This window comes from Esox lucius, chromosome 24 (assembly GCF_011004845.1).
Source record: "Esox lucius isolate fEsoLuc1 chromosome 24, fEsoLuc1.pri, whole genome shotgun sequence".
Lineage (NCBI taxonomy): Eukaryota > Metazoa > Chordata > Actinopteri > Esociformes > Esocidae > Esox > Esox lucius.
In genome coordinates this window covers 15,706,705-15,734,066 of record NC_047592.1, presented here as the reverse complement: position 1 = coordinate 15,734,066, position 27,362 = coordinate 15,706,705, and the positions used below count along the sequence as shown (strand labels likewise).

Sequence of the window (27,362 nt, the reverse complement as noted above, 5' to 3'; positions counted from 1 at the left end):
ATAGCAACAACACATTCAAAGCCATCGTTAAATGCATTTTATTTAATTATTTTTGTTCTCTTCAAACAAACAAAAACCAAACTATTTACACTTTTTCTTTAGGTTGTTCTTTTTACGATTGCATTTGTTTTCATTATGTTACGTTATATCATTTATTACTAAAACATTCCATATGTTTAAGCATTGGAACGGAGCTGACTGGGTGAAAATGGGAAGATATGTAATTTGATCAAAATCTGTTAGTCAATTAACTTTATATTTCTTAATGAAATTCACATCAAAAGGCATGCATGACAAAGCCATAACATCACAACTTCCACAGATCACAGAATTGCCCATCTTTCATGATAACAGAAAAACCGAAACATTTTAACATCTCGAGACTTGATAACAGACCCACAGATTTCCCTAACAGAAAAGAACCACCAGTCCCAACAACAAAGACTAGTGCTGTTTGGAACCATGAAATTCATTAGGATGACTAGCTACACTTAAAAACCACATAGCTCACTGCAAACCGGCTGAATTCAAATCATGACAGAATACGCTGATCTCCCAGTTCTCACCAAGTACTTCAGTGACAATTTAGACACTTCCCAAAGAACAAACACACTAACGATCTGCCAAACAGAAAAGCAGAGGGAGTCCTAACAGAAAGACAAAGTTAAACGTGACATAATATCCTGAGCAAGTCAAAGATCTTAACAGGAAAACACTTCTAAAACAATTTAACCTGATCAAAAGGAGAAGGACACCTTCAGAAGTATTAGGCTTCTCCAAGCACTTTTCTATAGAAGAGGCCCACAAGGGGAGCACAATAGTACAGTATATATATTTATATTTTTTTGGGGGGGGGGGGGGGGGGGTTAAATATTTTCCTTTTGTCATTTTAAAATGGATAATATACATTTGTAAATGTATTTGGCATACATACATTTGTCAATAAATATTTGGAATTCCTGTTGATATTTCACCAGCATTTTTCACCAGCATTTTTTCACTATATTTTTCTCCCCAAATGCAAATAGACAAATCCATTATCAACTGCATAGATGGTCTAAATACTTAACAAAACGGCCTCTCAAACAAACTTGTGATGAAACCTGAGTGAGTAAATCACCAATACAATACAATAATCTGAGCCAGAAAACAGTGAGCTAATTGTCTCAAATATTTATTACAATCTACTAAACAACAAGTCAAAAAATATCTCCTGTATTTTAAAAAGTAGCCCTGTATTTCAATATTTGTCGCTCAAATCAATCTGGAAATAAAACCAAAATATGGTGCTGTCATAACTTGTCCTGCAGCTGCTATCAGGGTTCATTTGGGTTAACTATCCCTTTCAAATCAAGTCTCAAACTCCTGCTCATTGCTTCCTAATAGTTCCTACCGAATGGATACATAATGGTAGGTAACATGTCAGGTCGTTTGTTTTAAGGGACTGATTTCAATATGCCTCTCCCAGTCAGCTCAGCTCCGTACAATATAGGCTCTGGACTCCTTGTTCCTCAGCCTGCATCTTCAGCTACATGTATAGGCGTTTAAAAAGAGGATATCTGAACAGTGTCACTCACGCTTTGTAAAAAGGCAAACTGTCACCGTTATCATAACTGCCTTCATTATTATGGTTTGCCCTACAGTTCTACTTTGTAGTTTACATGCGTGGTATACGCTAGATGGAAACAACAGTACTGTTAGTCATTAACACATCGTCCCTCTTCCCTTCGCATGCTAGTAGTTCTTAGGTTCTCCTGCTCACTTCCTCTCTTACTGGTTATTTATATATATATGTTGGTGTGTTTATGTGTGTGTTTGTGTGTGTGTCATACTAGGTGGATCTGTACAGTTAAGGCAGGTTGAACAGAGAAAGGAAAAGAAACAAGAAAATAAAAAAACACTTCTACATTATTTACATGTGTATGGTATTAACCTTTCTGGATCTCAATTTGTGTGTGTGTGTGAGAGAGTAAAGACGAATACTTTTTAGTTAAGTGCATACATGTGGTCCTAGAAAAGAGCCTGTCCGTTTGAGCAAATGTCATTGCAATTCCTTAACCAGAATCCATCGGTCTGTAAATCTCCAAGGTGTGGGTGTGTGTTTTGTGTTCGTCTTCATTGCTCCAGTTCCTCTGCGTTTGCAGGTAATGTTGTTCCTGCCTGGTTAGGGCAGAGAGGAAGACCACACTGGGGATCTTCTCTGCTTCCAGCAGAGGGCAGCTGGGAGGTTCCTGCAGAAAGAGCAGGGAGACAAAGAGGAAAAAAATACTTAGATAAAACTGAAAAATGTAAATGAATTAAGCAAAATACACTCCACATATTGACTAACAAAAACAAGGATAATTAAGAATTGAGTTCCACACAAGGATGCATTTACACAGACAGACATTTCATAATGTCTTAACGCCTACAACTGCGCAGAAGAAGAATTGGACTGTGTAGACCCACTGATTTCCAAGCAGACATAAACATGTCTTACCCATAAGACGGTTCTCCTAGCAGGCACATTATACTTGCTTTCCAGGCAGTGGCTAGATGACAGACATCAGGGGCACCTGGACAGCAGGTCTCTGGGTACATCGACCAGTCCGTCTGTCCTCCGCCTTTGCTGTGGGCTGGTGCAGGTTGTTCAAATACCCTGGGCTCAGCAGCCACATCCGTACTGATGACAACGATCATTCAGTCTCGGGAGTCCCTGCATTCACAGGTTCCATCCATTTTAAGTCCTTTCCCCCACCCTGATGATAGATAGGGCAACTGGCAAAGTCCGGGGAACGTCCAAGTAGTTCATGTACCCCAGTAAACAAAAAAAAAAAAAAAAAAGAAATTCCTCAAGGAATATTCACTCTCAAAATCAAGGGATCATAAAATGTCCTTCATCTGTTTGTTTGTGAGTCAAGCTTTTGTAGTTGTCCAAATTATTTTTCTTTAAAGGCAATACAAAAATATGGTTATGTACATTAGGAAGGAAGGCGGTGTGTTCCTCAGTCTTTCGTTTCAGTTTGAATCTCTCATTTTCAGTTAGACGGTAATTAACTCAGTTCCATATTTTCACCCAAACTCCCTGTGGGATCCTCACAATCAGAACGAACCAAAGTGCATTGCTTGAGGGTGGAGGGTTGAGGGGTTCCCTCGGGCGTCCCCTCATCACAGGGTTAACAAATGCCCAAAGCACAACCCAAGACCCCCGTTCAAACAAAAGAAAAGAACAGATTCTGCCTGCACAGTACAATCGACTGCAATGATTTGAGGTCAACATCATGTGTTTTTATGTATAGTTTTACAAAATGTTTAATTTCCTTTATTTTCATCCACTCCTCACAGTTTTGTCCATCTTTGTTTTATATGTTTGTGGAGCACAGAAATGTTACAACCACAATTCCTCTCCAAATGCTGTTTGTATTAAAGCGATGATATTGTTTCCTTTATGCATGTTCCAAGTACCAAAAACCCCTCAGCGGTGCTCTGATTTTTGATTAAATGTTGCACTCCGTAACACCTTAAGAGTCCTTTTCTCGTTAAAATACAGGCATTTCAAAACAAAAACAAGTCAACAGAAGTCAACATAATAACAAAGACCCACCTGTCCTGCAAAAAAAAATAACTGAGAGAATAAAGAAGACAATCTTTGATTTGATTTTCTCCTGGGCTCCTTGACGTTCAATCAGTTCCAAAGAGTCCCGCCCCCTAAAGGGTCAAAGGGGGAGGAACTAGTCTCACATTGTATTATTCCTCCTCATCCTTGCCTAAAAATGAACGCCACTGAATGCATATACTGCAGAAGCGCACTTACGCCCTGCGCCCCCACGCCACACAAAATAATATTCTGCACCCACAGAAATCTGTGTTTTGTAAACAACCAAAACTCCAGTAAGGAATAGAAGTCTGTTCTTTATTTTTTTTTATATTAATATTGTTTTTGTACGAATTGCAGGAATGCGAGGCAGTGTGTTCAACTGTAGCCTTCCAGAGTTGTTCCTCCTTTGTGTGTAAAAGAAAAGAGGAAAGAGTTCACTTACACCTTCTACCTCAGATTTTTTTTTGTTTGTTTCCATTTCTGTAAAATTTATGAAGAAAAAAAATCCAGTATCATCACGGTTTTTCTTTTTTTGGGGAATACATTCAATGTTTTCTTAAGAAAGAAATAACACAAACGCACTTCACATGGCGGTAATGAAACAAACCCAAAAAATTACAATAAAATCAAAAAAAAAAAAAAAATAGCAGCCCCAAGTGCTCATCAAACTTAGTCCAAATACTTTTTTTTTTATTTTTTACACTTTGTCTATAATGTTTACGTATATTCATATATAAATTTTCATTTATAATATAGATATATTTATAAAAAAAATCTATTATCAATATCAACAACAATGAGTAAGTAACACAACAATATCCTAACATTACGCGCACCCTTCTGTATGCATAAACAGACAGGCTGACGCTAATTGTTGTGAACAGAACCAGAAACTCAACACCTTTCACACAGGAGTTAGAGAGCAGACGAGACAAGGTGATCACATCCCAGGAAAACTAAACTGGACTAAAGAATCATCACACAACATCATCATCCCCGTACTAAACTAGCAATATTGACAGGCTGCGCAAGAGCGCTTCACACAACAGTCGACTCTCAGAGACAGTCCTTAATGTCTCAATGGCCGTTCACTGAACATTCCCTCCCGTTCACCTTTTCAGAGTTCTTAGGCACAGATGTGCATGCGCACACACGCGCACACACTTTTCTCTTCTAGGTTTAGTAAAGAAGCACACGCACAATCATACACAGCGCGCTCAATTTCTCACTGAAGACCTTCATAACCGTCTGCTGGGAACCTCATAGAGGCTCAGAGGCCGTGGCAGACAGAACTGAGCGTGGGAGAGGCACCCCAAAAAACAAAACAAAAGCAAAACACAGTGCAGCCAAAAACGTATGAACAAGCACAAAGCCAGAACCACGCTCCACTTATGGTTGAGCGACACATCTGGGGATGAAGAGCTGCTGAGAAAGGATGTGTTGTGCGACTGCCTGCTCTCACTCACACACACGCACGCACGCACGCACGCACACAGACAAAATACAAGAGGACAGACATTCATGAATACAAAACATCTAATTTGAACAAAATGACATAATGGCCTGGTATGTTTTCATACATCTTGGTAAGCAATAGGAAAAAAATCCAATGTGCAGACTAGCATGTTTGATACACACTGCCTTCACACACACTCATGTACACATTCACAAAAACTGCCCATCTATATACATAACCCCAGTTTTTTTTTCTATTTTTCCTCTCAATGCAAGTGCAAATCTTCAAGTTTGTTGTTTTTTTAATAATTTTTTTTGTAATAGCTTTGCTTTTTATATAAAGGTATTGTCTTTAAAAAAACAACAAAAAAACAACATAAACAGTGTTTGTCTTTTCAAGAAAGGATTTGTTTTTCTGATAAGGTTTCAAAAGAAAGGTCCCCTCTAACTCTGACGTCGCCCTCCCATTTCACCCTTCCAGTTCAGATTCACAGTCGTATGCGTACTGTGTCGCGTGTAGACTCAGTACAAACACACACACACACACACACACACACACACACGCACCACACGCATACTGATTCTGTGTTCGTAAAACAAAAAAAATCCCCTCTTAATAATAAAGTGCATTAGTTCAGTTTAAGGTGCTTAGTCTTAGAAGTGCCAAGGGACAAGACCGCCCCCCCCTCCCCTTCCTCCCACACAAGTGAACAACTTAACAGGGGGAGAGCACACTTCTCTTTAAGGGAGCGAGAGACACACAACAGAATCCTCTTGTCCCTGTATGAGCCGCCCACCCCCCACGGTCACCCCATTCCCCCCACCCGTTCCTCCCCATGTCCCCCAGCAGTGCACATTCGTTGTCAGGTTTGTCTGATTAGTAGACAGAAGGCCTCAGGTAGTAGCTATTGCTGTTGATCTGGGATCAGTAATCCTCCACCATCTCCATCTCATTCAGGCTTAGACGCTCGCCTGCATTGTGGAATGAGTACCCTGGGGGGGGCAGAGGGGGGGAGAGAGCATCCATCAGGGGCGCTGGGTTCTACCAGAGTTAGTTGGCAACAGGTGGTTTATAATGGTAAATGCAAGTAGGTAAGGTATGAAGTGGTAGCGTGTCTGTATCTAATGCTTTCGGAATGTCTAGTCTTAAAAAAGAAAAGCACATGTATTTTCTGTGCATTTGTAGACAAACACGACCCGGAATACTTCATACTGACAACATCATGCTCTCGCTCCATCCTCTGATCTACGGGTCTCCTGCCAAAGCTGACCTCTGGCAGTCTTATGAAAACATACACACTTCGGTCAGTTCCATTTTTACCAAACAGTAAAATGTGATCAACTAAGAAAAACATTTACCTGTACAGAAGCTTAATATAAATATACATTAGCAAGCCTAGCAAAAAGACAGCCAAAAGGCTTTCATATAGAACATGCCGAACACCTAGAGTGGAGCATTTGAAATAATAGCTTACATCCCTTTTCAATCCTTCAACACAACAACTATGTAGTGTAGCTAAAGAGAGTGATTCCATTTGGGACAGAGATTGAAATCCTAACGCGGCACTTGGAAAATGGTAATATGAAGATGGTTTCCTAGGGCCGTGTATTCAGCTTCTGGACAAGACAGCTGATATGAAACCCAGTTGAACAGGGGAGAAATGGCTTTTTTCAACAGCTGTATTTTAAAAAAAAATACCTCATCCACTTTTCTAAAGTCAGCTAAAACCTAATAATAAAAACAGGAACCTGAGACAGCAGCATTATGCAACTACACACCCACTGGCCTTCTGAGAAAAAGGGTTGTCTTAAAAAAAACAACATCAACAGTGTGTCTTTTCAAGAAAGGATTTGTTTTTCTATCAGTTCAGAAGGATGAACTGGTTTCAGTCATCTGGAATGACAAACCAAACACACAGCGGTTGATCAGCCTCTCCCACTGCTGCCGAATTTCGGCCCACTCTACCATACTGAACCACATTAACTCAGTTTCAGGTGCCGCCCAATAATCTGAATTGGGTTTAGGCCTTGACATTGGACCAAAGTCAATCACTTGGAGCATGAAAGCATGTCCGACCTGACTGAATAGTTTGCGGTGCCACGTGGTCACTACTGAACCAACCAGCGGTTATCAGTGAAACGGGGCGCGGTACCTCCTAGTTGTGCAAACAGGGTCCAGTCCTACCTAGGATGCTGGGGTCAGAGTGCAGCATCACAGGCTGTTTCTTCTTCTTCATGCTCCCTTGGGAGTCATACATCCCACCCTTACTCATCTGGGCCGCCTGGAACATGGACTGCAGGGCACTGGGATTCACCACCCGCATGGAGTCCTGGAGAGGGAGGGACCAGAGGAGGCATTAGGAGCACTGGAAGCCTGTCCTTGACTCCTGGCATCTTCTCTCCTGGTGTCCTCTCACGTCCCCTGTTGTCCTCTGGTGTCCTCTCACGGTTTCCCCACACACACACCCGAAATGTTTCGAGAGAGACGTGAGGAATCAAGGATATCTATGATTGACATGGACCCTGTGTGCAGGTGAGTGGTAGAGGTGTACCTGAAGAGGGAAGTTGTTCATGGTCAGCCCTGCTACTTCTTTTGACAGCTAGGGGGAGACAGGGCGACATGTTCAGTAACAAAACATGTTCCATATGGAGACAAGGCAGGAAACAAAACCCATCACCCTCACACTGTCTGACTGACAACTACACACCTTGATATACTTTAACCAGATACACAAACCCTTTATAACTTTCTTCATCACACACACCTGCTGCTGCTGCTGCCTCTGGTGGTTCTGTTTCTGTTTGGCACGGCGCTCCAGGAACTGCTTGGCAAACTCTTTGGCTTCCATGGTGTCTCCAAGGTAGGAGCGGATGAAGTCCAGCACCTCATAGGGAGACTCCACCTCCTTCAGGTACGCCACAATGGTGGACACTGTTGATGAACACAGGCAGACATGAGAAGATGGCAGACGCTGGACAGGAGAACAAGAGAAAAGAGGTGACAGCGGGAGAGGAGACAGCAGAGGGGCAGGAGGCGGCAGCAGCAGGTGTGGGTGTCTCACCGTCCAGTGGGGAGGATGGGTTGTTGGCCTGGGTGTTGAGGGCGTGCAGCATCTGTTCACACCAGGTGGTGAATCCGTCCTGAGGGGCCTTGATGCCCTGCAGCAGCTTCAGCAGCTTGTCCTCGTCCTCCGTCCGCTGCTTCCTACGGCTCAGCATGTACTGATCACTACCGACACAGGTCACATCACACAGTCACACCGGGGCCCATAGACACACGGAGCTTCTCCATGGAGCAGCTCTGCGACCAGGACTTGTCGTAGGGTCAGGGGAGGCTTACACCCCAAAATATATATAACACATAGCAGACAAATGGAGAGAGAGCGTGCAGAGAGAGAGAGCAGGAAACAGAAACAGTGACACAGAGAGAGACACTGATGAAGTGAGGAAGAGCAGACAGGCGTCCTCAGTACCTGAGTGAGGGGCTGCTGCGACTGTTCTTCAGGGCCTGCATGCTGCTGGATCGGCCCTGGTTCTTCACCACCTCATCCCACAGGCCCATGCCCCCTCCGGACCCCCCCCCAGTCTTACCCTCCATCCCCCCTCCGCCGCCCCACAGGCCCCCAGGGACAGCCCCTCCGTCGCTCCACTGCCCCATTGAGGAACCCCCCATGGACATTCCCTGGTGCTGAGGGGAGAGAGGCGGAGAGAGGAATTGGAGTCTCATTCTTCCCAACAAGTGCCCGTTTCAGGCCGGAAACTCTGCAATCCTAAAGGACGTGGCACTCACGCGTTCTCTCTGCTGCTGTTTGATGAGCCTCTCTGCATCCTGCATGTCCAACAGACTGAGGCCCTTGGCTCCTGGCTTATTCAGGCCCCCAGTGGGCCCCCCAGAGCCCCAGCCAGACCCCACCCCAGAACCCTGCAGCGGGGCCTGTTGGAGGAGCTTCATTAGCAGCTCCTGCTGCTGGCGACACTGGACACGGACACACACACACACACACGGTATGACCAACATAAGATGTAAACAAACATTTTGGACATCCACTATATCCCACAAACCCATAAGAACCGTATTGAGCCACACTCAGACATTCTTTATAAACCGGCCAACGCTCTAAGTGGCTAAACACACAAGACACTTCGTAAAGGATTCCATAAGACACAGATGCAAACAAAGCCTGTAGGATTCAACCCCCTCTGAAACAGGACACGCCTCCTCCACACCTGTTTGCGTCTGAAGAGCTCCTCCTCATCCCTCCTCTTCTGCTCCTCCTGCTTCCTCCTTTCCTCCCTCCTCTTGCGCTGCTCCTCCTCCTCGCGCTTCGCCCTGAGTTCAGCCTCTCTCCTGTCCTGCTGGAGCTGCCGGAGGGGTCAAACGGGTCAATGGGGAAGACAACTCAGTCTATACTGACCTAGTGACTTAGAGGGGCCCCGGAGGCATCACCCAAATGAAAGGGGGGGGGGGGGGGCATGAAAGTCCCAAGACAAAGGCTCCCAGACTGGAAGGAGATTAGAAAGCCTGGTGCAGCCATCACTCACCTTCTGAAGCTGTTCAAGAGTAGGAACCTGAGTTGAAGAATTCATTGTTATGTCCCATAGACTGGCTTCACCGCCTAGTGGGTCAGAGGGCGTCCCAGAGTCAATCCACTGGACTAACACTGCGGCACTAAGCAAATACATTCGCAAGCAATACACAGAGACTTCTTCATTAAGCTGCCGACGCACCTGACTGCTGTGAATCTGAGGTATGCATGTCCCACATGGAGCCAGTTTCCGGCACTGACATGGACCTGTTCATCGAAGGCATCATGCCCTGATCTCCACACCTAGGGCACAGAACAACAACATCTCTAAGAACCACCGCTAGAACCACCTGGGTCCTGTCAGAATAATGAATAGAACGGCAGGAAGCCCCTCCTTATAAGTCCTCGCAGGACGTTTTCATCGCACAAATCCATTCGACGTCCAACCCAAGTGTGCGTTCCATGCCGGCTTCTCTCAAAGCGCCCTGGCACCACCCGGTGACACCACCCACCTGTTGATGAGCTGGAAGAGCTGCTGCTGCTGGAGCTGCTGATAGAGAGCCACCGCCGCCAGGTCCTGCTGCTTCTTCAGACGCTCCTGATCCATGCTCCCCTGGGAGGAACACACATCGTAAGCGCTCCTCTACACACACACACACACACACACACACACACACACACACACACACACACACACACACACACACACACACACACACACACACACACACACACACACACACACACACACACACACACACACACACACACACACACACACACACACACACACACACACACACACACACACACACGGCAGAATATTAAACAGCGGTGTGTCTTCCACCCCCCCTCCCCACCCCACCCCACCCACCCCAACCCCCGGCTCTCACTCACAGCAGGCCCCCGGGGCGGCAGCGGCAGAGGGCGCGGTGGGGGGGGTCTCACCAGCAGGGGCGGCGGGGAGGGTCCCGGGGCAAAAGGCACTCGCCCCCACATCTTAATGACGTCGCCCAGTGGCTGGAAGCCCTCGTCGCAGCCCCTCTTCACCAACAGGGACATGGTGAAGTAACCTGCCTGGAACCACTCGCACATCTCCATGGTGGTGAACGGGCCTAAGGGGAGAACAGGGGAGGTGAGAGGAGGTGGGGTGGCCAGTGTGTGTGTGTGTGTGTGTGTGTGTGTGTGTGCGTGTGCGTACCCTGGATTTCTCCCTGGGGGTCCTTGTAAAACCACTTCATGGCTGCGTCGTGGGAAAGGGGAAGAGCGGCGGCCGTGTTTCTGATCTCCTGCAGAGTCTGAGTGAAACACTCCTCCTCCAGGGATGTGTCCTGCAGGGACGCCACCATCTTCTCCGCCTCCTACACACACACACGCACACACACGCACACACACACACACACTTATGAAACAAGACATCTGCAACTCTTACCTGGGCTGCACTCGTTTCCATGACATTCAGCACCTTAACCAGTAACACTGTGACATAATGTATGCTGGTCTGGATTCAGACCCTCCAGAGCCAACATGGCTGCCAGGCAAAGCAGCGTCACGTCCCCTGGTTGAGGCGTCAACCCAGGCAGGCGGCCCTCATACCTGCTGTAGGTGCTTCATGCCCTCGTCGTCCTCAGTGTCACCCCCCGATGGCGGGGGTAGATGGGTAGCAGCGGAGGAGGGAGGCGGTGAAAGCAGACTGGAGGAAGTGCTGGGGCTCAGCAGGGAGGTGGAGCCCCCTGTTGGCGAGCCTTCGGGAACGACTACAAGGACAGCAACAGAGCAGGGTGGTGAACAGCGATTAGCAACTGCACACGATTTAGAGCTCGTTCACATCACGCTGCATTTCCAACAAGCCCAGTGCTTTATTCCGTTTGTCATAATGTACACAAGCCCATCAATCCGCATAGGAAATACATACGCATGGACTGACATATGATACGTGCCTTCACTTGGCATCTTACTGGTCTTAGCAGGGGCAGGCTGGCTGTTGGCCATCTGAGAGGCCTCCAGCTCGGCCACAGTGAGCGACAGCTCGGGCATTGGGGGGTTCGCGGCGGGGGGGTTCGCGGCGGAGGGGTTGAGCCCCAGGGCTGGCGGGGCAGAGAGGAGGGCGGGGGGGGAGGAGGACGAGGGGGGGCTGCTTCTGTTCTTCACCTCCCCGTCACTGGCTGATTCCTGTCCAGCTGCTGGGGGGGGTGACATGGTATTGGTTTGGTTAGCAGTCGATTGGGCTCAGAGATCATTTATTAATAACTGTGGGAGAAGGCTGTGGAAGGGTGCAGCGCCGCTCACCCCGTTCTCCTCCATTCATGATCCTTTCCATGTCAGAGAGGCTCTCCCCCACTTCCTCCTCCTCCGCTTCCTCCTCAATCCCCTGGAAGTCAAACTCCTCCTCCTTTCCGCCCTTCTGGCAGTGGGAGCAGAGACAGAAACACAACAGTTGCTGAACATTCACGTGACACTTGACAGCCTGACAGCTCCACCCACATCCCACAACCATTCCGGAGAATTCCACCCGACCGCCCCACCTTGGATACGGGGAGGAACGCCCCGGTGGCGTCGAAGGTGCCCATCTCTCCGTCCTCTTCGTCGGTGCACCACTCCGGCAGGCCGTCTCGGTCATCCTCCAACCCTTCGCTCCCGGCACGCCGACGACCCCCGCCGTCGCGGAAGTCAAAATCAAACTTCTTGCGGCGTCCCTCCCCTGGCCCGTCGTGTTCCCGCCAGCCCGCAGAGCGGGGCCCGCCGTCTGGGTGAGGGAGAGAGAGTGAGGCTCTGGGAGTGATTCATACCGCAGTTACAGAGTCTTCTAAAGACACGACGACAAACAGGCTGACATTACGCTGCCATCCATTCCAATAATAAAACCCTAATAAAAACAAATGATTAGGCATTCTCACGTAGCATTGGGAAATAAGCGACTTCACGATAGCAACTTTGCATTCCTGCGTGTATTCTGGAAGGCTTACTTCATAACAGGGCCTTTCTCTCTCTCTGTGTGTCTGACTACTGCGTCTCCTACCATCCAGTCTACGTGCTCCTGCCAGTCTCCAACTGCCTCCTGGGTCAGCCCCCTCCTCCTCCTCTTGCTCCTCACGGAGGGTTCGCCAGTTCTCACTGTCTGACCGCGTGTAGTCCTTCCTTGGTACCCCCTGGACAGGGGCACCAGTGGCTTCCTCGAACACACGCACCCCCTCCCTGGCACGAACTGGCTTCTCAAACCTCCTTTCACCCCTGTGCGAGGAGACGAGGGGAAATGAGGACAGTTCAGAGGTGGACTTCATCACACGTCTGAAGTCTTTCTTATGAGGCACTTAATTATGCAACATGCCAGAAGAATAATAGGCGATATCTGGGGGTTTCCTGTTTTTAGCTACCACAGCTAAAAACAGCTTGAACATCACAGCCTTCAATATAATGGAACAAAGACGCAACATTCTGGACATTTATAACGATATTTCAGAAGAAAAAATGTGCAAAAAGCAATCCGCGATAGCAAGCCATGGTGATTTTGCAGTGATTCCTGCAAACCATTCCGCTGTTACAGGACTTTAAAGTAGAACACCTAGGTCACTTTGAGACTGACAAAAGTTGACTTTAAGGAAAAAACACTAATTTACTACAGCGGACATTGCGTTTTGAAGACCTTTCGCCGATAATCTGAGGCATACACCTGTATCCAAGTTGGACAGTAATGGATGCCAGGCAGAATGACTGAGAACCAACTATGCCCAGCGTACAGGCAGTAAAATGCTATATAACATTCTTTTAGCCTTTCTGATTGTGGTTACAAATGGCTGTTAACAGAAGGCCTCACGAGAAACGGTTAATGGTTCAATAATGGTTCAATGGAAATCTAGCTTAAACTCCCCATTAAAAAATTGAGTGAAAAATGCATTCGAGCAAAAACTTGGATCTTGGCCCATACAGAAGTTGGAGCTGCCTACTAAATTCCGAAAATAACAAGTGGGGCTTTTATGGCTCAATCTTGCATGTGCTGACTCCATTAACTCTAAGACACATGATAAGACCTGCACACTAAACATTCTTGATTCACATCTAAGTGCACCCAAAAATAAAATAATTGAGAGCAGCACAATGTTAGAAAAAAAATAAATGTAGACCGTTTTTCCTCCATAATGTCATGATATTCAATTCGCTGAGAGTTCTTTCATGAATTTTCCCAAACATATCCGATGTAGGTCGGGTTATCACACCGCTTGCTCAAATATGCCAGAATCCTTACTCGCCAGAAAGAAGGCACTCTCCGTTACCACGGCACCAAAGCCACCACAAGGAGTCACTAGCACTAGACCTTGACAAGGCAACTGCATTGGATGATAATCCCCTACTAACCCAGGTCTCTCAATGACACAGCGAACAGTGAGGATTTACAGCCCCACCGTTGGCCATTTCTGAAGAGGCCAAAGTCAAATTTTGCACACCTTCAACAATTACAATAACACCCCACCCAACAGATCCTCCAGATAGTTATCAGCCAGTAATGCTTTTATTTCCCACGCCAATGTGACCGAGCATTTCAAATTCCCCAGTCCACAGTGGAAGAGTTCTGAGCTGTGGAGGGAGACGGGGTAGCGTCAGGGGCAGGGTATTTACCGGTCGTCCCAACTCTGGCTACGGTGGATCTCTCTGGCCCCACGGCCAAAGCCCACCTCTCCCTCCTCAATACTTCTTTGGTAGAATCCTCCACTCTCTCCTCGGCCACGCCCTGAAACCAGAACACAAAGACAGCCTATGACAGACACTCCAACACTCCACCGCCTATTTCCTTCACGGCACCTGAACAGAAATGCTGCACGAACCGGGCGAGCACGTGAGTACTTTGAATTCAACAAAGCGAGCACCTAAGCTCAGTGGTTTAAAACAGCTCTGTCCTAAAAAAGGGACTATTTGGACAAGTCAAGAGGAATAGCAAATGTCAGGTAAGTTACCAGAAGCATAACACTTCTTTATTAAATAATTTTTTTCCTACTGTGGTGTTGTCAAGGGCGGTGTTGCACAGCCCTTTTTCACACAGAACCTACCCCGTGTAACATCTAGGATCAGCCAAAACTCATACAAAAAAAGACAATAAAAATGTTGCTAGATCAGCCTCCAGGGGTAACTGACGTCTCACCTCGGCCGCCTCCTCGCGTGGCACCTCTGCCCCGGGCCACTCCCGCTGGGGCAACTCCGCCCCCTTTACCCATGAGCCTCAGCACAGCCACACTGTTCACAGACATGGAGAAGTTCCTCTGGTGGGACGAAAGGGAGGAATGTAAGGAATGTCAGCTACGTTGGAACAAGTGAGCGCGCGCACTCGAAAGACAAGGGAGATAGGTGTGCTCGTCAGCCTTTACAGCCAGCAAATGGAGTGTGTGTGTGCGTTTGGAGGGGCGCGTGTCTGACCTGCTCCTCCTCAGTGAGTGGTTCCAGGGCCAGTGGCTGCATGGGCTCATCCTGCAGAACAGCAGCAAACTCCTTATCCTGCATGTCCTCTGGGACCTGGACGTGAGGGAGCACAGCGGCGACACACAACGTCAACAAACACACGCAGGCCACTCAGGGTTACCCAGTCTTCCAAGGCCTGGACAGAATTCAGCGAGGAGCAGCACCACACCCCGCAACAATACGGCGCCCGCCCCCCTGGCCTCACCTTGTTGTCTTTGATATAAAGTGCTAACATCTCCTCTCGGCCGTAGCGATACTCGGCCAACTTGTACTTTGGCATGGCAGGGGAGGGTGGGGGGGACGTCACGCTCCCCCCGCTGGATAGTGCACGGAGCCTGGGGGAGGAGGGGCAGAGGAGGGAGGAGAAGACCAATCAAGATGCATAGTCAGACCACATCACCAAGACACCGTGCTCATGGAGTAATGTTTGTCCAGATTTCAGTGAAATATGACCTGTAACTACTTTGAGTGTTTGATTACGTGTCAAACAGCAGCTTACATATGACAAAGAACTGTGTAGGAATGGTGTGGTATTCCTAAACAGGATAGTGTGGGCGTATAGCAGTCCTAAACAAATAAATATATATATGATAGATTGCCGATTGGCCAACCCATCGCTCCTCAGGCAGTCGGTTCAAACACAACATACGAAGAGTTTATAAAAAGTTTGAGGTGGGGTATCTTTGGAGTTCTTTCCTCTAATTGAAGCTCTGGCCACAAATACAAGCATGGGAAGAGTCAACAAGTTTACCAAGGTTTGAGTAAGCAGAATAGTGAGATTATTTTCTAGGCAGTTACTAACTGACACCTGTCATGTCACAAGCAACACACAATCAATGTTACAGACATCTGAAAGCCATTACAACATATCCAGCTGCTACTTCTGAAAAAAAAAAAGGGAAGTAGGAAATGGTGTGTGTGGTGTGTTGCCACATATAACCGCGATCTTAAGAGTGATCAGGCCTTGTGTCCACAAAATGTCTCAGAGTAATGCTGATCTAAGACCTTTGTTCTGTAGTCTGACATTTTATGGAACATTAAAAAGGAAACAAAAAACTAAGCTTTTTTTTTTTTTTTTTATAAACAGTTGAAAAACAGGGAAGGGTTGGGGAACACGGTGCAGCCTTTTAATTGGCATTCGGGAAAGGTAGTTGTTTTATCCGTCCTAGGGGCCTTAATTGGTATGTTTTGCACCAGGTGAATGTTGAGGACATTCAATTTTGATGTGAGCCAGATGCCCCGTTCATAGACCAAGGGCAAAGTTGGCTGAAAACAAAGATTTATCGTGAGTAAGATTCTGTGTTATCACAAATCAAAGTAATTGCTTTGATAACAATAAAAAAAAAAAAATCATAATTATGAAAAAAAGATGCTGTATGTTCCTGGATGATCATGAGGTCTTGCTGACAGAGCAAAGCAGAACAGAAGAAGCCCCCCCCCACCCCCGTCCGCCCAAAGAAACATCTCAAAGCAGCCAATGTTCAACCAAAAGCCACCTCCAATTTCACACACTACACCCTAAAAGGCAAAGCAGATGGTAGATAAGCACTGGTGCTCTGAGATGGTTTATGGACACAGGCCCAGGTGGTTGGCAGAGCACCAAGACGCTCAGCAGCCAGCCACAGTGCATTAGGTGTCCAGCCACTGGACTGATACCAAACAAAGCCTACACTGACCCTCCCCACATTAATCTCTACACAAACATTTACCGAGGGCTCAGCACTCAGGGGAGGAGAGAAGGAATGAGGAGGAGGGTGAGGAAAGGAGAGCAGAGGGCTTATTTGAAGCCCAGGTTGAAAGAAAGTAGATGGACAGAGGAGCGAAAGAAGAAAGGAAGAGTTACCATTCTGGGCCGAAGTTAAGTGTCTCAGCAGTCATATTCCTTACGTCTTTATGGAGCTGAGTATCTGGGAAAATGCACATGGAATGGTTGAGTGATACCGACCCATACAACAATTAACAAAAGCCTTGCGTATTCCCACCTAAATCACATGCAAAGACACACTGTACTCTCAAACATATGCAAACACACACATCGCTCTCACCCTGTCCAGAAGAGTGGACCAGGTTGAACTGGGCTGGACCAGGCTGGATTGGCTTAGTTAGGCTTAGGTGAAAAGGCTGAGTGGTGCTGAAACAGCTGTGATCACAGAGCTCCCCAAAAACACACAGAGATAGAGAATAGCTGCCCGTGTCAGGTGTGCATGGGGGAGGGGTAAAGTACTGGTTTAGTTAAGAGGTCAGTACGGAAGAAGCCTCTGCTCACAGCCCTGGGATGAGGGGACAGTTGTAAAAAAAAAAACAACGAGAACAAAGAAACTGGAATAATCCGACAACGAGTCGTCAAAACAAACTAAATAAAACTCTATTGATAGTAACGATAAATGATCACAACAGCAGAAATATTACATCAGACATAAAAAAAGAAAGAAGATTGTTCACGTTTTCAATCAAAACGCAGGGGACAAAAAAAACATCAGAAACAGGCTGCTGGAACAGCTGCCAGGGGCAGACGCCACAAGCACACTTCTTCCTGCCCTCCCTGCTCTCCTCCTGCCGGTCTCTCTCCAACTGAAACGTGGCTTGACCGTGACCCTCCAGGTGACCACACCTTTGTTTCCTGTCCGCCTCCTTTCAAACTGCTGTAAAAAAAAAACAAAAAAAATAGATTTAGTAAATGATAGCAAGTATAGACTAAACAAAAGTGAGGACACACACACAGACACACACAGACACACACAGACACACACAGACACACACAGACACACACAGACACACACAGACACACACAGACACACACAGACACACACACCTTGGCAGACTGCCTATCAGCCTGTAATTTGATTGTTTTCCCTAGACACTTTTTGTACAGCAGTGCGGATTGCTTAGAGAGTATTGACTCAACTTGTTCAAATCAACTGGTTTATTCCTCATCTGTATAACAGGACTGATAATGACACCTTCCAACATGAATGTCTGCCTTCATTCATATCCGTCTGATGCTCATGCAAATTAATAATAAACAAGGCTACAGCTTTGCTACCAGTAAACAATGAACGTAATGTTAAGAACGTGAGCACCCAGTAACAGATACAAAAGTGACATCACCTGTTTGCTAAAACACTGCACCTGAAAACATCATGGCAACCACAATATCCAAGCAACAGCATGCCACCCCTAGGGTTTGAGGTATAAAACAAGCCCCAAAAGGCCGACACCTACGGGCTTTCATTGCTGCTCGCAAAGAATACGAATTCCTAGAATGTGCAAAGCCCCTCGGAACACGGCAATCTGGTCATGTAACTCTGGTTTCCCCTCTTCTGCAAATACACCGCTAATTAAACCACATTTAAAAAGGGTGTATACACAGAAAGCCTACAACCTAGATACAACAAGCAGAATGAAGCAGAGAAAAATAAACATTCCTAGTACACACGTCTTTGCACAGTGTTAAACAGGCACGACAACCCAGGAGAATTCTATTCCCATGAAGATCTAATATGAATATGGTTAACTAGGCACCTGTCAAACCAACATTTGTGAAAGAAAAAAGTGAGGAAAAAGACATTAAAATGGGTCGTGTTTACGACTGATGACAACCAACCGCGTTCCCCTCTCTCTCTCTCTCTCTCTCTCAATGCTACGGCACAGCAGGCCCATTCCGTTCTACACGGCAGCTACAGGAAAATACAAGTTCCGATCCGGCATGAATAATTCTCTAAATGTATTTAACACATACATTATTTTGAAATACGATCACATATAATGATCAGTGGCTGTAACTCACGGCATGGGGGGTACACACCCGCCTTGGCATACACGGGAGCAGCTGGTCAGAATAAAGCATAAGAGCTGACCGACGCAGACTATGTTCAACCCCCAAACGATGAGAACAACATCCTGTTTCAGTTAGACGCCTAACAAGGCATCTTGTCGTCTCAACCATACTACTGGTTATTTATTAGGCTGCGTTCGTCGATGATGATGCTTGTGTTCGGATAAAGTATGTTCAGATAAGCTGCCATGTTATGTTTTACTTTCGGGCAGAGGATGGACGGCTAGCTTTAATGGAATAATAAATCATTACTAGGAATATTAAACATTTTTGCTGCTGGTCATTATTTCCAGGATGATTGCAGTGGTTTCTGCCATCTTGTCCCTCAAAGACGAGACTGCAACCCAGCCTGACATCAATGTGACATTAACTGAAAAACTGTCTATAGTTGTCTTATGAATATAATATATATTCTCATATGCTGTTAAATAGCATAATTCTGTAACAACATCTTTAATGTTCTACTGATCTTAACTCCATTTCATTGTCCAGCAAAAAAAGTCAAAAATCCTACTTAGGTTGTTTTACAAAGGGTTAAAGCTGCAACATAGCTTAAACTAGGCAGACAAATGTGTGTGTCGTCCAGTTTCTAAGATCTGTAAAGCAAGTGGTTAACTGGATAGCTGCCCATTCAATGGGTTTTAAGCAGGGCACCAATGCTACCTAGCTAACAAAATATTTCGAATACAGACAAGACATATCAAAGCTTGACGTTAGTAGTCCTATGAGCAATAATCCATTAAAATAAAAAAATCCAGTAACAGAAAAGTTCATACGCTTTTAAATGCAAAAACATTTCTAGATTCAGACAAAACCTATGTATATGAGTGGAGTTCTGAAGTACTTTACACGTTGTTGCTATGGTTAATAATGGCTCTTATGTCATTGATTACAAAATGTTCTTCTATTAGCAACCCACACAATTTTGGAAAACGTTTCGTGGGTTCACCCCGTTCTAAAACTTTGCTCTACAAAGGCCCGGTAAACAATCCTCTCTAACCAACACGGGGAATCAATTTCCGTAATTCACCCAGGCAGGTTGAAAACGTGCATCTCTAAGCACAAGTGTTGCTCACCAATGAAAATCTGTTGTGCATCGATTTCTCCTCCCAATGTAAATAATCCTGTGTGTAATGCCATGAACGCAGTTGACGACTATTCTATTCGAAGCAGCATTGTCACTAATGGCATATAGCAATGTATCTTTACCCAGTTCCCCCAAAAACACAGGAGTCAGGCAAAAATGGACTATGTTTGTAGAGAGTAATGGTAAGCATACAAAGCATGTTACAAACAGTGATCACTTCACTAGTTTTATAAACTTTCATCAAGTTTAGCCGTCATTAGCAAGATTGACCAAATATGTTAGAGCTAACGCTCTCTGTACATATCTACATCGGCAATAGAACCCACCGGCCAACAGACCCTGACGGCACATTTGAATATAATATGGTACTACCAATAATGATCAGTGCATTTTACAAACTACAAACGCGCTACGAATCTGGAAGAACATTAACCGCTGTGTATTCTATGGTTTGCACCTTACTGCTCATTGTGGCAGAGGAAATCTATGCGGAACCTTTTGTCACTCACTTCAGAAAGTTACTGTGGCAAAAATACTGAAGCGGCCTTCCATTGAATCTACATTAACGACAGTGTTTATCTTTAAGTTCAGGGTATTGTTGCGGTATGCACAGAGGCTCATATTCAGGCACCATAAAAAACGCTCACACACTGCAGACAAGTGTGTGCTGCCATGAACTGAGAGCTCGCACCAACAGGTCTACCAGCCTGGCAATGATGTGCTAGTTGACTCATCATACACCCCCCCCCCAGTCCCAGCGGTTTAAATCCACGGTGCAGGCAGGTTTAGGGTAAACCCTGTTTAGATTAAGGGTATGTGGGCAGGTTGAATGACATTGCTAGGTCAAACATTCTTTCTCCTTCAATAACCTAAGAAAAATAAGCAATAGTATGACTCTCAAAGAGAGCTACATTTCAGCTTCCAGACCGCACCTCTTGGTCACTCAAACTAGAGCTACAGACTGTATCAGGGTGCTCTATACAGTGTGAAGAGATTCATCAAAACAAGGCTACGCAAACCGTATTATGGTGGCACTGACTATTCAACTAAGTAGACTTATTCAACAAGTTAAACTACATACATCCATTTACTTGGATTTCTCATGACTGGCAGGGACGTCAGGGATGTTTCATTTCAGCTCATGAAACATTGGAACAAGAGTTACATGTTGCTTTTACTTTTGGTTGAACGTAAAGACACTAGTTAATATTTCAAGATTTTTTGAATAATCAAGCATTTGATGCATAGACTAATCGATTTCCAAAATAATCGTTAACAGCAGTGCTAACTGTATGTAAGAGAAGTATTTTCTGTATTTGCAGGTTAAGTGTGGGGGCAAGCTTCAGGATTGTACTCCATCCATATAGCCTGGTTGTGGATGGCTTATTGGGAATTACAGCCCTGTGCGGACGGAAAACAGAAAACTCACTTGCACATCAGTGCTGCCTATGGTGTTTATGTGGAGGTCTGATTTTAAAAATAAAACAATTACAAAAAAAATGTACAACAGAAATGTCAACAACAAAAAAAGAAAAATTATTTTGCCTAAAAATAAATCTGATTTTAGAGAGTTCTAATCTAGGGGAAAGATCAAAAACTAAATTTAGTGTAGCCGGCCAACAATAAGTCTTTGTAAATGTTAGTAAAACATCTTCAAATCCAATAAAACTGTCAAAAGCTTATGCTGGCATGATTTTGCAAGGGTCTATTACACTAAACTGATATATAGGCAGGACATTTTATGCAGAAATGTTTAAAATACTTGCCCAGGAAATTCTCTTTTATGCAGCCTACATTATATCACTATTTTGGATTCAATCAAATGAATTAAAGCCCTTTCACAGGATTTGCATCATGAAGGGAGGTGGGAGACTTTTGTTAAGAAAAAAATATTATAATAAATATTTCATAAATTTAACCTCAAATAATTACATCATTTGGTGCAACCGCAAAAAATATAAAATATTGAATATCCTTATATTTTATTTAAGTACTTAAAATGCACACATCAAATAACAAAAAGTAGATCGGATATTTGTTAAATCCACCTTTTAAATAAAACATTTGTACGATATGCAATCACTTTATCCCCTGTGAAAATGTAGCAATTTTTGGCTAAGCAAAAAGAATGTTAAGCACCTAGTTCAGTGCACAGGAACTGCTAAATAAAGGAGTTAGATTTAACAGGCCTAAGGAAGTTACTGCCAATCAAAATACAGAATCTAACTGATGTGATATACAAACAAAACTACAGATAAGTGCCTCAATTAGCAAAGTCATGACATTGACAGACATTCCATTAAAAACCAGCCTTTTCCAGCTTCAGTAGTCATTTCCAACATTACCAATGTTTATAATGTATTTCTGATAAATATGATCTTATTGTAGGGGACAAAGCATTTGCTTTTCTTTCAAAAATAAGGACATTTGTAAGTGTCCCCAAACTTTTGAACAACTGTCCATAACAAAGTCATTGAGCACAACAAGCAATAATCATTCAGGCAGAAACAAGTGTTTTAATGTGAAACTACAATGTACCTATTTCATATCCTCAATAAAGCAAAGAACAGCTCAGTGTATGAAATAAAAATACATTTTTGTAAATTATTATTAGTTTTATTATACCACAATCATTGAATGAGGAATATTTAAAAACAATTATTAACGAGATATAGATATATGTGCTCTGAATGTATATTTGTACTTGCTCTGAAACAATAACCAGAAAACAAAAAAATTATCATGAGGGTAACAAATGACTTTTTACAGGAGGAAAATGTAATGTCAAATATCGGGACAAAACCTATGAGTTCTTAAGTAGCACGCGAGAATACAACATTTCAAAATGTATATTTTGGCTTTTTTTTTTTAATTTAATTTTTAAAACCATATTTTTTTTACTGACCCATATTTATTTAGTCTTTTTGCGTAGCTGCGGAACTAGTGAGGTGCAGTGTTCATTGGTACAGCTCTGATCTGGGGGAAAAAAGGCAACTTTTGTGCCACGTTTAGCACTGCGCGTGGAATCACTGCTGTTGCCGATTTTTCACAGTTGCCAAGTGTGACTTTGTGTGACATCAAAGTGTTAGTCATATTAATGGGGATTAGGCGCACACCCCAAGTGTTGGCTGCATTGTCAGCAGTAAATTTGCTCATAATGTGGTGAAGTTAACACGCCTTTTAAAGATGCATTCCATGATTGTTTGCCACTGGTTGTAAAACTGGCATTATTGAGCCAAAACAGCCCCCACACAACTGTATACCATGTCACATGTCATATGTGAGCCCCATATAATAAAAAACACTTTCTAACTTGGAATGTCTTGGCAAAGTGAGTTATGATAGTGATTCTACTAATGGCTTATGCACATCAGCCCTTGAAGGGGAAAAAACTAACAAATTATTCTTGTCTTTAGACTCACATATTTGAAAAGAAATGACACCAAGGTGTCGTTTTAAGTAAGGCTCACAGCTTACAGGAAGCAAAAATTCTAGAAAAAATACTAAAATAGCAATTGTCAAAGTCTACAAATGTAAAAATCCTAAATTTACATTTCTAAATGAACTCATTAATTTAGTAGTATGTCTCCAAAATGTAAAGTTACACAAAAACAACTGATGTCCAACAACTGTAAGGTTAAACATGTTGGTCGTGTGGGATTTGGAACAATTACAGTACAGTGACACAGGTGTTATTTTTCTAGAAAAGAAAGCTGCATTAGTTAAATACAATAACATGAGGTAAGATGACCCCTCTTCCTTATTCTTACAAAAAAACCTAAAATTGTCTGACACTAAAATAAATACATTGTCCTCCATTAAATCAATGTTAGGTGAGTTTCAGATGTAAAAATAAAAAAGTTACCTAACAACATTAAATTATCTTTTTAGATGATACTTCACAGATAATCTATTTTGATCTGATCCTGGTGGCTAATGCAAAGAGGCACTGCTTGGTGTCCTGAATGCTACAAAAAAATGGGCGGGGAATTATGGCAGTTGCTCTTGCTTTCAAGTAGCCAAAACCACAATAAGCGAGTGACAAGCAGGTCACAACCCCAGTGATATCGGTGGGTAACCATACTTTCTTGTCTCCTTCAAATGTGACCTGGACTGAACATAATGGAGTGCATTTATTATTATTTTTTTTAATGAATGGAATTCAGGTGCAGGCGGCGTAAAAAGAAAGGGGGGACAACCCTATAGTGTTATATTCCATTAGGAGGATTAGCGGGGCAACTTACCCCGGGGGGCACATTTCACCTTGCTAGCTAAGCAAATTGTACCTTTCCTAAAACACATTTTATTAAATAACAAAAATATGTCAACGGTAGCCATTTATTTTCCATCATAGTTCGTTTCCTCTACACACTGGCCATCACGACATACATACTTGTTTACAAACGTTGCTTTTATTATTTCCCATGTTACCCGTCTGCCTTTTACGTCAAATGAAAATTGATCAGTTTGACGTTTACACTCAATAATTGTGGCAACTATTGTTAGTTGACTTACTACTGTATTCTGCTTTGAAATTTAGTATTACTAGCCACTGTTGGCCCATGCAACGAACAATGCTCAAGCGTCGAAAATTTCCACCAGAAAGGGCAAGGGACAACCGATTTAGCTAGCTAAAATGAAAGCTAACCAGGTAGCTCATCAATACAATAAGTGATTCATTTAGCTACAAAATGTAAACACTAATAACGTGCATCTCTGCTGTCTAAGACATTAGGTTTGCATGCATAGTTCAAATTAACGAGATATTTGATCTTGCGAAGGTGCCTGGTGCCTCTGCATGAATCAACGCGCTCTCCTTTCTCGTCAATCCGCTGTCCCGGCCTAACTATACCCCGCTGTTTACTATGGCCTTCCACAGCCCGAGCAAAACAAACCAATAAAACAGCAATGGTAATGAATAACGCTGTCGCTATACTGGTCTACAGAGCCTTATCTTCGGTAAATACTTAACCTTCGAAAGAAAATCACTCGGCTCTTTATTGTATCGACCCTTTCAGATTCAAGTGATTTGCTAGCTAAATCAAGCGGCTAGCTGTAGGTAACACAAACAGTACCAAGCATTCCCCAAAACGCGCGAGGAACCAAATAACTTACCTTTCTGAAGCAATGTTGTTTATTCCTCAAAATCCTTATTTTGTGTACAATCTTCGGTTTTAATTAATATACACTGGTTTACTTTCTCGGTATGTAAACGTCCTCCTCCAACAGAACGGTACAGAGAGTCTCATGAAGTCGTGTTTATTTTCCCTCTTCGTACGGCCGCTGCGTGTTGATGTACTCTGCTCGCTACTCTTGTTGTTTGTGTTTTCAGAGAAAGATGGCCACCCTACTCGCACCACGTGACTTATCATTGGTTTGTGTTACGAGTAGGTTTTGGTCTATGTTAGCTCGGTATGCTATTTTAAGACGAAGCAGAAATACGAACCACCCGGCGTGGACAGCATGTTAACATATTGTTATTATTTACTTATTTGGTTGAAGCCGATAATGCATTTTAGAAATACACTGTAGTGGCTCGGTAATTGAGCTATACACGAACACTACACGTGTGTTGTGCACAAAGAGGATACACAGATCATAGCACTGTAACAACTATGATACGTAATGCACAAAGTATTATTGTGGATATTCTGTCGAAACATTTTATAGCAAATGCCGTTTTGTTGAGGCAGAAAAAAAGTCTCAATCAATCAGAGGATGGCGCTGCTGCAATAATTTCTCATAAAATTCACTGTTGTTGTTGTTGTTGTGTTGTACCGATTACTTCCGGGGCACCTCTGTGCCTCCGGAAATTAACAAGCCTTTCTTAGCGGCATTAGCGTCATGCTGGCAATATTAGAGATTCCGTAGCAACAATAAGACTTCCGGATTTCTGATTTTGCCTTCAAAATAGCAGTCCGCGGTAAAACGCGATTTTATTGCAATTAAATGCATCCATTTTGACACTTTTCTTAGTTTATATTGTAAAAAATTATTGTAGGAAATATCCAGGAGAGTGGATTGAATAATTATATCCAAAAAAATCAAGAAGCACTGTGTATTTGCAATTGTTGCTGGTGTTTTACTCCGCCCATACCATTGGCCACAATGTAACTCAATGGATATAAATTACATATTGACTCATACAGAAAAAAACTGTTCTATACGCCGCAGTAAATGTATTGTAGGAAATGTTCAGGAGAGTCTATAGATTAATTAAATGCAAAGAAATCAAAGGGCACTGTGTATTTGCAATTGTTGCTGGTGTTTTACTCCGCTCATACCATTGGCCACAATGTATTTCAATGGATATGAAATATACACTCACCTAAAGGATTATTAGGAACAACTGTTCAATTTCTCATTAATGCAATTATCTAATCAACCAATCAGATGGCAGTTGCTTCAATGCATTTAGGGGTGTGGTCCTGGTCAAGACAATCTCCTGAACTCCAAACTGAATGTCAGAAAGGGAAAGAAAGGTGATTTAAGCAATTTTGTGTGTGGCATGGTTGTTGGTGCCAGACGGGCCGGTCTGAGTATTTCACAATCTGCTCAGTTACTGGGATTTTCACACACAACCATTTCTAGGGTTTACAAAGAATGGTGTGAAAAGGGAAAAACATCCAGTATGCGGCAGTCCTGTGGGCGAAAATGTCTTGTTGATGCTAGAGGTCAGAGGACAAGGGGCCGACTGATTCAAGCTGATAGAAGAGCAACTTTGACTGAAATAACCACTCGTTACAACCAAGGTATGCAGCAAAGCATTTGTGAAGCCACAACACGCACAACCTTGAGGCAGATGGGCTACAACAGCAGAAGACCCCACCGGGTACCACTCATCTCCACTACAAATAGGAAAAACAGGCTACAATTTGCACGAGCTCACCAGAATTGGAGAGTTGAAGACTGGAAGAATGTTGCCTGGTCTGATGAGTCTGGATTTCTGTTGAGACATTCAGATGGTAGAGTCAGAATTTGGGAACATGGATCCATCATGCCTTGTTACCACTGTGCATGCAGGTGGTGGTGGTGTAATGGTGTGGGGGATGTTTTCTTGGCACACTTTAGGCCCCTTAGTGCCAATTGGGCATTGTTTAAATGCCACGGCCTACCTGAGCATTGTTTCTGACCATGTCCATCCCTTTATGACCACCATGTACCCATCCTCTGATGGCTACTTCCAGCAGGATAATGCACCATGTCACAAAGCTCGAATCGTTTCAAATTGGTTTCTTGAACATGACAATGAGTTCACTGTACTGAAATGGCCCCCACAGTCACCAGATCTCAACCCAATAGAGCATCTTTGTGATGTGGTGGAACGGGAGCTTCGTGCCCTGGATGTGCATCCCACAAATCTCCATCAACTGCAAGATGCTATCCTATCAATATGGGCCAACATTTCTAAAGAATGCTTTCAGCACCTTGTTG

The 27,362-nt window shown here is 44.1% G+C and overlaps 1 protein-coding gene and 1 long non-coding RNA gene across 8 annotated transcripts; both read right to left on the bottom strand.

The window, feature by feature from the left end:
• Positions 1–853: 853 nt before the first annotated feature.
• Positions 854–5,841, bottom strand: LOC117593895. The gene is made up of 2 exons (XR_004575349.1): positions 2,480–5,841; positions 854–2,231 (listed from the first exon to the last, which is right to left on the bottom strand). It is a non-coding gene; the product is annotated as an uncharacterized LOC117593895 (long non-coding RNA).
• A 1-nt stretch (position 5,842) lies between these two features.
• Positions 5,843–25,586, bottom strand: gigyf1a (GRB10 interacting GYF protein 1a). Of its 7 annotated transcripts, none has more exons than XM_034290449.1 (25): positions 25,044–25,584; positions 17,052–17,648; positions 16,850–16,913; positions 15,212–15,341; positions 14,965–15,060; positions 14,693–14,810; positions 14,173–14,284; positions 12,578–12,789; positions 12,084–12,304; positions 11,848–11,962; positions 11,499–11,741; positions 11,155–11,315; positions 10,760–10,919; positions 10,456–10,673; positions 10,071–10,201; positions 9,761–9,861; positions 9,575–9,648; positions 9,260–9,394; positions 8,823–9,008; positions 8,506–8,720; positions 8,095–8,261; positions 7,798–7,964; positions 7,585–7,632; positions 7,218–7,362; positions 5,843–6,025 (listed from the first exon to the last, which is right to left on the bottom strand). In XM_034290449.1, exons 3-25 carry the CDS (start codon positions 16,882–16,884, stop codon positions 5,958–5,960), a joined length of 3,258 nt encoding a protein of 1,085 aa, XP_034146340.1. In that variant the 5' UTR covers positions 16,885–16,913; positions 17,052–17,648; positions 25,044–25,584; the 3' UTR covers positions 5,843–5,957. The 7 variants fall into 7 exon arrangements, with proteins under 7 accessions (XP_034146340.1, XP_034146346.1, XP_034146343.1 ...); XM_034290455.1 differs by having other exon boundaries at positions 10,071–10,171; positions 10,507–10,673; positions 11,848–11,959; XM_034290452.1 differs by having other exon boundaries at positions 5,924–6,025; positions 11,517–11,741; positions 25,044–25,586.
• Positions 25,587–27,362: the final 1,776 nt, after the last annotated feature.

What these genes read in the sequence shown, in the direction of transcription:
- gigyf1a (XM_034290449.1), bottom strand. Translation starts at nt 16,884, where the DNA reads ATGACTGCTGAGACACTTAACTTCGGCCCAGAATG. An exon ending in CGTTCCTCCCCGTATCCAAG is followed by an intron (nt 11,963 to 12,083) that starts GTGGGGCGGTCG and finishes TCCCACTGCCAG; the next exon opens with AAGGGCGGAAAGGAGGAGGA. An exon ending in CAGTAAGATGCCAAGTGAAG is followed by an intron (nt 11,316 to 11,498) that starts GCACGTATCATA and finishes CTGTCCTTGTAG; the next exon opens with TCGTTCCCGAAGGCTCGCCA.